Source organism: Scleropages formosus, chromosome 1 (assembly GCF_900964775.1).
Source record: "Scleropages formosus chromosome 1, fSclFor1.1, whole genome shotgun sequence".
Lineage (NCBI taxonomy): Eukaryota > Metazoa > Chordata > Actinopteri > Osteoglossiformes > Osteoglossidae > Scleropages > Scleropages formosus.
The window spans coordinates 36,718,668-36,731,203 of NC_041806.1; the positions used below are offsets into that span (position 1 = coordinate 36,718,668).

The 12,536-nt window shown below is 41.4% G+C and overlaps 1 protein-coding gene across 1 annotated transcript; it reads right to left on the bottom strand.

Moving 5' to 3' along the window:
• Positions 1 to 5,651: 5,651 nt before the first annotated feature.
• Positions 5,652 to 11,669, bottom strand: LOC108929329 (radial spoke head protein 3 homolog B-like). The gene is made up of 9 exons (XM_018743754.1): positions 11,615 to 11,669; positions 10,958 to 11,052; positions 10,460 to 10,547; positions 8,506 to 8,647; positions 7,902 to 8,047; positions 7,434 to 7,637; positions 6,250 to 6,412; positions 5,954 to 6,040; positions 5,652 to 5,725 (listed from the first exon to the last, which is right to left on the bottom strand). The coding sequence occupies exons 1-9, from the start codon at positions 11,615 to 11,617 to the stop codon at positions 5,664 to 5,666; spliced, it is 990 nt and encodes a 329-aa protein (XP_018599270.1). The 5' UTR covers positions 11,618 to 11,669; the 3' UTR covers positions 5,652 to 5,663.
• Positions 11,670 to 12,536: the final 867 nt, after the last annotated feature.

The window sequence follows — 12,536 nt, forward strand, 5'->3', positions numbered from 1 at the left end:
TGCAGTTTCGTGTCCCTTATGATCCCTTTGCAAAGGAGTATGAAGATTTGAAATTGTGTTTGTTTAATACATCTCATATTGAAATATGGTATATAACGTACTGTTACAATGAACGGACCAAGGCTTTCCGTCGTGTTTGAAGGATTATGACAAATATGCATGTAATATGCATATGGAAGCAAGTAGAATATATATGTTATGTGGCAGACCCAATGTAACAACTAAATAAAACATACAGCATACAGCATACAGCATACACACAAGCACCTTGTCCCAGGCAGAGTCACAGCGAGCCGAGCCTAGCCTAGCCTGGCGGCACGGGCTGGGGCAGGATGCCAGTCCATCACGAGGCACCCCAAGCAGGACTCGAACCTCAGACTCACCAGACAGCAGGCGCAAGCCAAACCTGCTACACCACCACATCCCCCGTTAAGTGAAACAGAAATATACAAAATCTTCATTTACAGATAAATGCTGAACACGTTTTCAAGTTCAGCTGTGTTCGTATTATTTAATTAGGAGAAATGGTAAAATATATAGGCCAAAGTATAAAATTTTCTGTTAAATGAAATACGGTGCATCAAGACAAGGCCAAATTGGTCAAGTAAGTCTGATGTGTCCTTGAGCTGAGCTGGAATATTGCTAACAGTTCATAACAGTTCGGTGCCCCCAATATCTGACAAGTTGTTATACAACAGAAAGCCGCTACATTGTACTGTTTGTACCATACCAAGGTAATTCCACCTGTTCCTGTGGAACAAGGGACTGCTGCACTTTGCTGTAATTCCCTCTCTACAAAAACTGGCACAATGTAACTCATGTAAGAATATAAGAATCCGAAGGCACTTTCTGTAGCCTTTGGTTTTTTGAAAGGTTAATAATGAGCTAAACCTTGTCCAGGTACATACAAGATTTTTATTTATGTTGCTGAAAAGGTACATTTATTTACAGTGCTTACAGCTGGATGTTTACTGGGAAAAAGGCATGAAAATATCAAGCACAGGGACACGATAACGGTGAACTTCATCTTCCGAACCGCTGCATCTCATACCGAATTGAGTTCTCATCCTTTACACACCTCTCTCAGGACTACAGTGGCAGGGCTCTGGGGCTGGAACCAAGCAAATTATTTTATTTTTTTTTTTCTTTAGCTAGGATCTTCATTATTTCTCTGATTTTAAACAGTAACCTTAATGTTACTGTTTAATGTAACCTTAATGTAACCTAAAAACTTTCTTACGTTATCAGTCTATTTTTCAAATCATTTTTTTAAAATGGAACCAGTTGGCAAGGGGCAACTGAAAAGAAAAAAAAAACCTGGTAACGAAACACAGATTAGGAAGTTATGACGCAAGTGTGTATTTACAGACACAGTCGTGCGTTTTTTAGTTCAAGTGGAAGAAGTTTTCAGGCTGCTGGATTCACGGTGCTTTTCTAAAAGGACACGCCCTTTTGATGTCAGCCAATGGGAAGTTGGGTGGGGCGGGTCCACACTTGGAAAACGACCAATAGAGGAGCACGATTTAAATAGAACTGTATATATCCAGGGTGACTACATCCCTTCTGCGTAAAATTTACCTATGAGTAACAGGTTCGCGGACGTGACGCGTCTGCGGTCATCTTTCTCTGTTAGCCTGGGGTGCTCTAAACAGCTTGACAACACGTGTTGCATTTGTGCTACCAAATCCTTTTAAATATCTTTAAAGGAGTATAATAATGACGATCGCAGCTTGCTTCGCATAATGCGCCTTTAAATGTTGTTCGCATCTCTGTGTTTTAACTTTATTACAGGGTTTGTTGAATGTGCTAAACTGCAAATCGTCCTGAAACAACATCATGCCTCAGACTAGCACATCATGCGAATGAATTTATATTAGAATTGTTACATTCAAGGTTGCGTATGTGTAAAATCGCAAAATATGTATGTAAATAAAGGCGTTATACGGTTTGGTTTATTAGTGTTCGAGTTAAAAATATCCTCCAGATGACATAACTGGTTACGACACAAACTATAGATCACTAGGTCACTCTTTCTTTGTTGGTACGATTACTCTTGTTTACACTAATTTATCCCTACAATGTCTCTACTGGCAATATTTGTTCTAACCCCAAGGAGTCAGTCTTATTTTCTGTAGCTATGACAACCACAAACATTTGCCGCTCCCAAGCTGAACCCTTCAAACAATTTTATTGACTTAACGTTTCACTTGGACTGAATGGGAGTTCTTTTACACAAGTTAAACTCCCATGAAGAGCAGTTCCATTTTCTAATCTAATTACCACTAAATATACCTTGCTAGTGGGGGTGCGGTGGTGCAGTGGGTTGGACCGCAGTCCTGCTCTCCGGTGGGTCTGGGGTTCAAGTCCCGCTTAGGGTGCTTTGTGACGGACTGGCATCCCGTCCTGGGTGTGCCCCCTTCCCCCTCCGGCCTTATGCCCTGTGTTACCGGGTAGGCTCCGGTTCCCCACAACCCTATATGGGACAAGTGGTTCAGAAAATGTGTGTGTGTATACACCTTGCCATGTTGTATACACATTCCCCTATTTTGCATACTGTTTTTAACTGAGAAAAGAGCCTCAAAAACCTGATACCTTCATATAGAGGTATTAAAAGATGTGGATATTTGTAAAAGTCTTTACAAGTAGTACATGATGCACTGCCAGTCTGGTATCCTTCCAAGCACACTGCTCCTCCTAGTTTGATATATGTGTGATAAGGGATGGTGACAGAGTAATGAAATGGGTAATGTACCTTCCATGTTACATCCCATTTTTAAATATGCAGTGGTCATGCAAATTTAGTAAAAGCTGGATGTAGAACAAATGTTCTGACTTGAAAGTGCAGCATCTTCCCACTTTAAAGAATCAATAAATCATGTCTTACATATTACAGTATAGCAGGGGTGTGGTGGCACAGCAGGCTTGACTGGGTCCTGCTCTCTGGTGGGTCTAGGGTTCGGGTCCTGCTGGGGGTGCCTTGTGACAGACTGGCGTCCCGTCCTGGGTGTGTTCCCTCCCCTGCCAGCCTTGCACCCTGTCTTGCCGGGCTAGGCTCCGGTTCGTCGCGACCCCGCTTGGGACAAGCGGTTTCAGATAATGTGTGTGTGTGTGTGTGTGTGTGTGTGTGTGTGTGTGCATGTCTTTCAGCCAGTGTGTGTTATGCTATAACAGATGGCTGATACAGCACAACAAATAGTGAAGTGATATATGTACAGCAGGGGGCCACTGTGATGCAGTGGGCTGGACTGGGTCCTGCTGTCCAGTGGGTCTGGGGTTTGAGTCCCAGTTGCGGTGCCTTGTGACAGACTGGCGTCCCATCCTGCGTGTGTCCCCTCCCCTTCCAGCCTTATGCCCTGTGTTGCCGGCTTAGGCTGCAGCTCCCTGCGACCCCGTCTGGGACAAACAGTTCAGACAGTGTGTGTCTGTGTATGTGCAGCAATGTGCAACATTGAAACTGAAGAATGTGCCATTACATAAAACTGATTAGCTTAGATAAGATAAACAAAATTAACCAGAATCTGCTAGTAAACAAAAGCAGCTCTATTCTAAGGAATTGGAAATGAAATAGAACAAACCAGTAATCTTTAATAAAACCTGTTATTATTAGATGCTCAATTACTACTGTGCTGTATCACCAATTTCAATGAAGTTTTCCAGGAGGCATGGTGGCACAGCAAGGAGCACTGTCTCAGCACTGGGTCATGCAAAAGGATGTGGGTTCAATCCGCACTCAGCGTGTGTGGAGCTTGCAACTTGTCTGGATGGTTTTCTTCTGGGTGCTCTGGTTTCCTCCCACAGTCCAAAGACATGCTGTTCAGGTTCATCCATTGTGTGTGAGTAACAGAGAGAGTGTGTTCTGTTGATGTATGGATGAGTCACCCATTATAAGTAGTGTACAGTACTAGCAGGGAAGTCACCTTGGTAAATTATGTATGGGCTGGTAACACTAGATGGGAGTTCATTAGAAGTTGCTTTGGAGAAAAGCATTTGTTAAATGAATAAATGTAAATGTTTTTGCTTTCAGCACTTCTACTCCATTTCAGAGTTAAGATATGCTCAGCACATTTTAGTCACTTCTTTCTGGAAGAAGCATGCATCTCTGTCATCATGACAGCATTTTAAAATCAAACTGCTGGCATTAGAATTTCCCCTAGAATGTAATACTACAGTAGAGGAGAGCAAATGCAAACAGCAGAAATCAGTATTTTGAGAGAATCCTGACATGCCTGTACAATCATACCATTTTGAAAGCAAGGTAGACATTCTCTACTCTTCTTATAAAATTATTTCATTTGGTTTGTCAGTGAGGGGGATGTGGTAGCACAAGGGGTTTGGCCAAGTCCTTCTCTCTGGCAGGTATGGGGTTCAAGCCCTGCTTGGGGTGCCTTCTAATGGACTGGCATCCTGTCCTGGGTGTGTCTCCTTCCTCTCCAGTCTCCTGTGTTGCTGGGTTAGGTTTGTGCTCACTGCACCCCGGCTTGGTACAAGCAGTTTCAGCCAGTGTGTGTTTTTCAGTGTAAACCTTTAATGCAAAGTAAAACGTGTACTGTAATATCATAGCATCAACTCATAGCTGCTTTGAGACTACTGTCTAGAAGCTGACTAGTTCAGAGCATCAGGAAATTACAAGTCTTGTGGTGTCTTCATTACCAACCCTGCATTTACTTTTTTTTTTTTTTTTTAAGCAGACACTGGTATCCAAAGCAATTTAGAGAAAAAAAAAATGCATTTCACCAACAGATGGAGACATGACTACAATCTGTGGCCTTATTTTCCTGCTTTCCATAGGTGTTCAGATTAAAAAGTTGGACAAACTTTTTCTACCATTTGTGAAAGCAGTTTCTGCACTATCTCCCATACACACAGTCTGAAACCACTTGTCCCATGCAGAGTCGCAGGGAGCTGGAGCCTAAGTGTAAGGGGACACACCCAGGACAAGACACCAGTCCATCACAAGGCACCCCAAGCGGGACTCAAACCCCAGGCCCACGAGCGAGCACGACCCGTCAAACCCACTGCACCACCACGCCACCACACTATCTCCCCTGAACAGAAAAAACAGTTGTGCACAATGATCAGCAATAACTCTGTTCAGTACAAGTTTTTGTGCTCACAGTAAAACCTATACATATATTCAATTTAAGAATGTGTAGTGTGCTCAGAATAGGCCTCAATAACTGTAAAGAAACCATTTAAAATGTGCACTGAAATAATGACTGAAAATTTAAATGAATTACAAGAAACATATGTACTTCTTCATGACAGAACCTCGCTGAGGTTGAATCCAGCCAGGCCAACCCTTCTAGGATTAACGAAAACAACAAAAAAAATGTGTTCAAGTCATGATAATTCCATTAAAATGGATTTACATGATATAGTGCAGTTTCTCTGCATAAATAAAAAATATACTTAAGTACATGTGGAAAATGCCAGATAGAGTGTTTAAACATTTTTATTTATCAGCTTTCCTTTCTAAACATCTGTAAGACTAAAATGAGACAAGCAAATGATAGATCACGTCAAAAACAGTTATTACATGAGACAAACTACTGTTGCAAAATTACAGGCAAATTGCAGTAATGCAGCCCTTCTTCTGTCTGCCTTTTACTCGTTTTTTATACATATATATAATTAAAGCCTTAAAATCATTCCTGTCATTTTGTTCACTTTTGCTCCTCCTGTCTGTAAGCTTCCAGCCTCTGCTCTGCGATGTCTCTGATGAGCGCTGGAAGAGAGAAGGTGCGGTTAGAAGCGCCTCCCGTAGAGACGCAGAATTTCATTTGACCACTAGAGATCTGAGCCACAATTCGTCCCTTTAGGGAGCTTCCTGAGGGGGCGGAAGCGCATCAATTGTCAAACATTTTTTAAGCTTCGTAATGGGAAAGAAATATCAAATTCATTTGGTATTACATCGTGTAGTTTTTCTGAAAAAGAAATTAATATGGCTACTTACTATTTAAAATAGTTCTTGCCACGTATCTTTTCCCTAAAGTATTGTTGACTTCTTTTATTACCCAAGGAAGGAACTCGGTCTCCACATCTGTAAAGGAGAAGAAATACTTATCACACCCTTGATGTTCTCAAAAAAATGAAACAAAAAAAAAAAAAGATGTGTTGTTGCAGGTGCATCTTAAAGGAGCTGTAAGGGCGGTGGTCCAAAATTTAAGCTTGTTCTTTCTAACAGGTTATGAAAACTGAAACACATGACTTTGCTGTAGTTCTGTGCTCTGATCCTCGGCGATGACTCACCTCTCTCAACGGGGTCGTAGAAATATCCTTTGTCCCTCAGCATACCGTAGACACGGGGCAGCAGCTCTGACAAATACTGCTTTGCAAAGGCCCACGCTGCAATCTTCTCCACGGACTCTTTCTCCCGCTGCAGGGCCTCCCTCTGCTGTTTGATTCTACGCTCCTGCATTACATTTGTGAAATGTCATGTCACTTTTCCAGACAGTTTGCGTGTATCGTGAATTGTGCTGGACAACTGAGGGGAAATGGGATATTTTTGGCTATGTTTTTCATACAGGTTAAACCATACTGGAATATCTTTTTATGTTTAGCCACCACAATTTCAGCTGAGCATAAATATTGGGACAAATGAATTTAAAGTGGTGTAAAGACAGTGTTTGGCCACATAACCCTTGCATGCAATAACTGCCCCACGTCTGCTACCTGTCAACATCAGCATACTTTTGATATCTTCCTTTACGATTCTATGCAAAACTTCAACAGCAGCCTCTTTCAGTTGTTGCTTGTTTGGAGGGGGTTTCCAACCTTTTCTTTCCTCTTGAGCACAAGAAATGTATGCTTGGATAGATTTTTTAAAAATGGGATGACAGTATGTTTCTGCATAATTCAGGATTCATTCTGCTGCAACCATCATCCCCTACATCCCCGTTAACAAACTGCAGCGAGCCAGTTCCAGAGGGAGCCACGCATACCCAAGTCATGACACTGCCACACCCTCCTCCATGCTTCACACAGTAGGTGGTACACAGGAGGTGTAGATCGTATGTGACGTTTAACCTCAAGATCAGACTGAAAAGGCAAAATCCAACAGCTATGACCAGTTGTACACGTCCATAGTGTTCATGTGTGCTCAACTAAGGGAAAACTTGAGCAGCTAGAAACACCCACCATCCATTTGTCCCAATATTTATGGTTTTGTTGAAACTGGGGGATTAAATATAACAAATGACAGTTTCAGCATGGTTCAAGATGTGTGAAAAACATTACAAGAAAATTGAAGCGGACATCCTGTACTTAAGCCTCATTTATCTTTTTACAAGAACTTGAAATTCACAGAACACTTAAGAACAAAAATAATCAATTTTTCTCCCCTGCCCTAATACTTATGTTTCCTACTCTACATTCAGCAAGATGACCACATTTTGCTTCATAGAGAAGAAGCGTGGGTCACAGTCTGCCGTTACCTTTTCCTCCCGGCGCCGACGCTCCTGCTCCTCCAGCCTCTGCACCTCCACCAACTCTGCACTGCGCAGCTCCTCAAAGGCACGCTGCTGCGCACGGAGTATGGCCAGTTCCTCCTCCTCCATCACCTCCAGCAGAGCCTGCTCCACCGTCTTCCCCACCAACACCTCCAGCATGGGCCGCACCTCCACGTCAAAGTCAAACAGCTCCAAAGACACGAAAGATGAAGATGAAAAGCTTCTCCGAGGACGGTGACAGTTTCTCCACTAGAGCACATTATAGCATTCGGTTCTCTCAATATCATAAACGGCAAAATTACAGCAGAAAATTCTTTAACGACCTTTGACGTGACTGAAAAAATATTCCAACAGCCTGCTCTAACTTTTCCCAGGATGATTACTACTATTTTTGGATTGAGACTTGTGTTCAGTAATAAAATAAGCTACTATTGCAACAGAATTAATAGACACCTCTCCTTCCTCTATCTGTGTCGCCACATCTTTCCCAGATTTCACCGGAATGAAGAGAGGGGTGGTCGGCCTGTCCAGGAAGGCATCGGTCTGACATTCCACGCTGGACTCATCAATCTTGTCACTCAACTCCAAGAGGTACAAGTCTAAAAAGCAATACTGAAAGCGTTACGTACATTTATTTGACACTTTTCTCCAAAGTAACTTTCAATATTAAAGTACGTACAGTTATTTACCCGTTTATACAGCAGGATAATTTTACCAAAGCAATTCTGGCTAAGTACCTCGCTCAAGGGTACCACACATAGATGCGGGGCTCAAACCTGCAAACAACAGCTGTACAAGCGTTTTCCACTTAAGAACAAGTTGAAAAACCAACATAGAAGTTCTGTATGTGCATTTTAGACACCAGGTGTCCAGCCGTAACACATTATATTTATTAAATATAAGATGATACAGTATACTGTACCACACAACTTACATGGTATTTGCGTGAGTTAAGGAAATACAATTCACAACACCATTGTGGTGTTCTCAAAATAATCTGTAGTATAACACTGTAAAATCATAAGTGTTGGAGAGCAATGATATGAGGTGGTCATACCTGTCTGTACATCAACGTGTTTCCGCCCTTCCACTGGCTCCGGAGTTCTCAAGCGCAATTGCTCCTTAGTTCTCCTCCTCTCGATGGCTCTTCTCCTGGCCTCCTGCTGTCTGCGCAGCTCTGAGGGATCAGGCTGGGGTGTCTAACACACACAAACATACACATACTCTCACACTTATCCAGCCATATTTACCTAACAAATACAAACAGGTAAACAGGGTCTTACAGTTCCTGAGCTACTGTACTCGGTGGGCATGAGCTTTGAGTCCAACCCAGGGTGGTGGTGTTTGCATGTTTTTCCCTGTGTCTACACTCTTCTTCTGCACCCCAGACGTGCACAGAAGTAGACACTGGAAAAGCACTTCTCTTCTTCCCTTGCCTTGGAAACCACGCAAATAGCCTCTATGAGTCAGACTCAACTCGACGGCTCTTCCTTCCATCCAAGGACACACCGCGCTTTGTTGATCTTTTAAGCTACATTTACATCCTCTCTTCTGCATTTCTGCATGTTGCAGAGCAAATGTCACTTGTGCTCATGTGCCACTCCGTTAGTCGGCAGTTAAATGCAAACGAACGGAACTGGTCTGTGTGGCATCAGCTTAATTTTTTTGCATTCTGCAGTGTTTACCGCTCGTGTCCAGTGATCCTGAGAGTCACTGATCAACAAGAGAATGATGCATGTTCATGGAATAAATCTGCGTAATCAGCCAAGAGCGCTGAATACCAACTGGCAGAGACAGCATATTTTTATTTTCAGTCATTTAAAATGACAGCACTTTTAATTTTAGTTTTGGTCAAGGTTAATCAAGCAACCAATGTCAACAACCAGTTGTCCCGTGTGGGGTCGCAGCAACACAGGGCGCAAGGCTCAAGGGGGAGGTGACACACTTAGGACAGGACGCCAGTTTGCCCCAAGGCACTCCAAGCAGGGCCCGAACCCCAGATCCGCGGCACAGCGGGCACAGGCCAAACCCCCCAAACCCCCCCAAGGTTAACCAAAATATTTTAAAAGCATTTTAATTATTTTATTATAACTATATCCAACATCTTAACAGAAAGTCCCTGTAAATAAATTGAGGTCCATTTGTATTATTACTTTTTTGGAAATTTTAGATAAATAAGGAAATTTTAGTGACCAGAATGCAACAAACATCACAGTTGTTCATGGCATGAATACATCAACAACCAAGCACTGAATAAGAGGTGGAGGAGACAACGTTTTTATTTTCAGAAATTTCAAATTAGTTTTAACTTTGACATTGAATGGAAATTAATAAAATCATTATGAAATAAAACACACACTTTGTGAACCGCTTGTCCCATACGGGGTCGCAGGGAACCGGAGCCTACCCGGTAACACAGGGCGTAAGGCCAGAGTGGGAGGGGACACACCCAGGACGGGACGCCAGTCCATCGCAAGGCACCCCAAGCGGGACTCGAACCCCAGACCCACTGGAGAACAGGACCCAGTCCAACCCATTGTACCCCCATGAAATAAAACATTTTTTTAAAAACTTATTATAGCCTTTTATTGTGTTTTTACAGAACCTAACCAGAAGATAAATTGAGTGGCCTGTATTATTAAGCTATTTACAGACAATAACTTAGTGAGACTTATGAGTGTTCATAAAGTAGATTTATGAACAAACTGAGTTTCAAACAGACTTCAGGGCCCAGTTGTGCTCTTAAGGAGAAGAGCCAGTTTTGTTAAAACATCTGTATGAAATCATAGTCATGTGCTTGTGACTGAAACCCCTTGTCTGTTTAATGAACTTTTGTTTATTCTGAGCTTTACCTCTTTTGAGGAAAAGCCTCTGATTAAAGCTTAATTGTGAATGTCAACTGAATTATTGCAAACATAACATAACACACCTACTTTGTTATTAATGTGATGCATCCAATAAATATTTTTTAATATTGCAGTTAAATGACTACAATAAAATTAAATACTTACAAGTGGCAGTAGATACTGAGCATAGGTGTTTCCTCTGACAACCCGTCGGTCATACATGATATTCCCATATCTGACATGTCTTTTATTTCTGCATGAAAATAACACATCACAGCGCATTACTGATTTGGCCAGTGTCAATATCATTGGTTATATCATTTTTCCAAAATGTTTATTGCACAGGGGGCCTCAGAAAGACAGAAACTGAAGCTTGTGCCACTTTCTCTTAGTTAAAAGATCTAAAAATGGATTCAGAAAAATTGTCATTAACACAATGGTCAAACATAAATCTACATTTTTCAAACACATTTGCTATAGATATTTGTTGTCTTTTGAATCATTATTGTATGGTGCTCTTACAGCACAATGAATCTTACTGTAGGCTACATTTTTCACTTGTATGCTTTCTGGATAACAGATGTGTGTGTGTTTAATCATCTTCCAGTTACTTCACTAAGAATGTAACACACACCATGCCAGTGCTGTCACCGCTCCACTTACTGCTCAGCTATGGGCTCCCTGTACTTGCTGCAGTTCAGTATGGCTCTGGGACTGCTGGAGAATGTGTATATACCGCTCTGAGTCTCCCTCTGTTCCTGCACAACCCAGGGCGTTTCATCACTCAAGACTCAAAGTTGCTTTCTCTACTTAAAATTAAACATAAAGCTGTAGAGTAGCTGGTAGTGTAGTGGTTGGAGCTGCTGCCTTTGGACTGAAAGGCTGCAGGTTTAAAACCCCCTTCCAGCGACGGTGCTCATGAGTAATGTACTTAATCTAAATTCCTCCAGTGATGTTACCGAGCTGTGTAAACGGCTGTAAGTAGCTAAACTTAACAAGTTGCTTTGGACAAAAGTGTCAGCTAAATAAGTAAATATACGATTTTATACTATTAGGTTTTTTAAATTCAGATTTTAACTTCAATATGTTAAAAGGGTTATGAAATCACACAAATGTTTAATAAAAAAGTAGGAGGTAGTCCTGGTGCCTCACTACTGATAAATTTTAGTCAACATTGAAAATATGAATAAATATAACACTCCTAGTTGCTATCTTAAAAATCTAGCATCTAGCTTCAAAAATAAAATAATATACACTCTAATGAAAACAAATCTGCAGAAATAACACTCAAAATACAATTGAACTTCCTTAATATCTTACCATTCTAACTACAGCAATAACAGCAAAAATTGTGTTTTTGGTGCACCACACCAAAACAATCAGGCCACAGTAACCATGGTAACTGTAATTAAAACCACATTCTATTTTGTGACAGCCTGGGTAACATCACTTCCTCTTAAGAAGACATTTGTTTGGCTTTCCTTGGTTACCAGGAGTAACAAGAATTGGCTCAAATAAGCACTAAAACCAGGTGTTATAGCTTCATTCAGTGATCAATAATCCAAGCAATGCTATTTTTATTATTACTAGTTCTACTACTACACTGGTTCCTTCTGCTACAAATGGTATAGCTACAAATTTAGACGATATGAACAGGTTAAAGTTTATTTGGGTAATTTAAGTAGCAATTTCATCCGCTCCGGTTCCCCGCGACCCCGTATGGGACAAGCGGTTCTGAAAATGTGTGTGTGTGTTTTTAACAGAGAAAGTGACCCGCACTTTCATGCTCAGCCAATAGGTGTCAGTAGAGGTGTCAATAAAGACCACCCTAACAGACCTGTTTCACAGTGTTTACAGCAAGAATGTGGTGTTTGTGAGTGATTTAAAAACTCTGCACATATTTATGTGATGAGTTGGTCAGCAATAGAATAGTCAAAAATAGAATAGAAATAGCGCAGAATTTTTCAGAGAATTTTTAATTTATTATAGCTATTATGCAATTGTACCATACTAATTATCTTTGCATCCTCTAACGCTTGCAAAATATGTAAAATACAAAATGGAATGCAGAGTGGACTGTCAGTAATCACAACGTATTAATATTTGAGAGCCATTCGTTGAGGGAACATTCAGGGTACTGAAAAGCTGCTTTGGTGCGTCACCGTTGGCCTCCGAAATGCCCCACAGCAGAGGGCAACATCGCTGTCGCTTGTATAATCCCCTCATAATTTGGCCGTCCTTC

What these genes read in the sequence shown, in the direction of transcription:
- LOC108929329 (XM_018743754.1), bottom strand. An exon ending in CTCAGTATCTACTGCCACTT is followed by an intron (nt 8,648 to 10,459) that starts GTAAGTATTTAA and finishes TGTGTGTGTTAG; the next exon opens with ACACCCCAGCCTGATCCCTC. An exon ending in ACACGTTGATGTACAGACAG is followed by an intron (nt 8,048 to 8,505) that starts GTATGACCACCT and finishes ATTGCTTTTTAG; the next exon opens with ACTTGTACCTCTTGGAGTTG.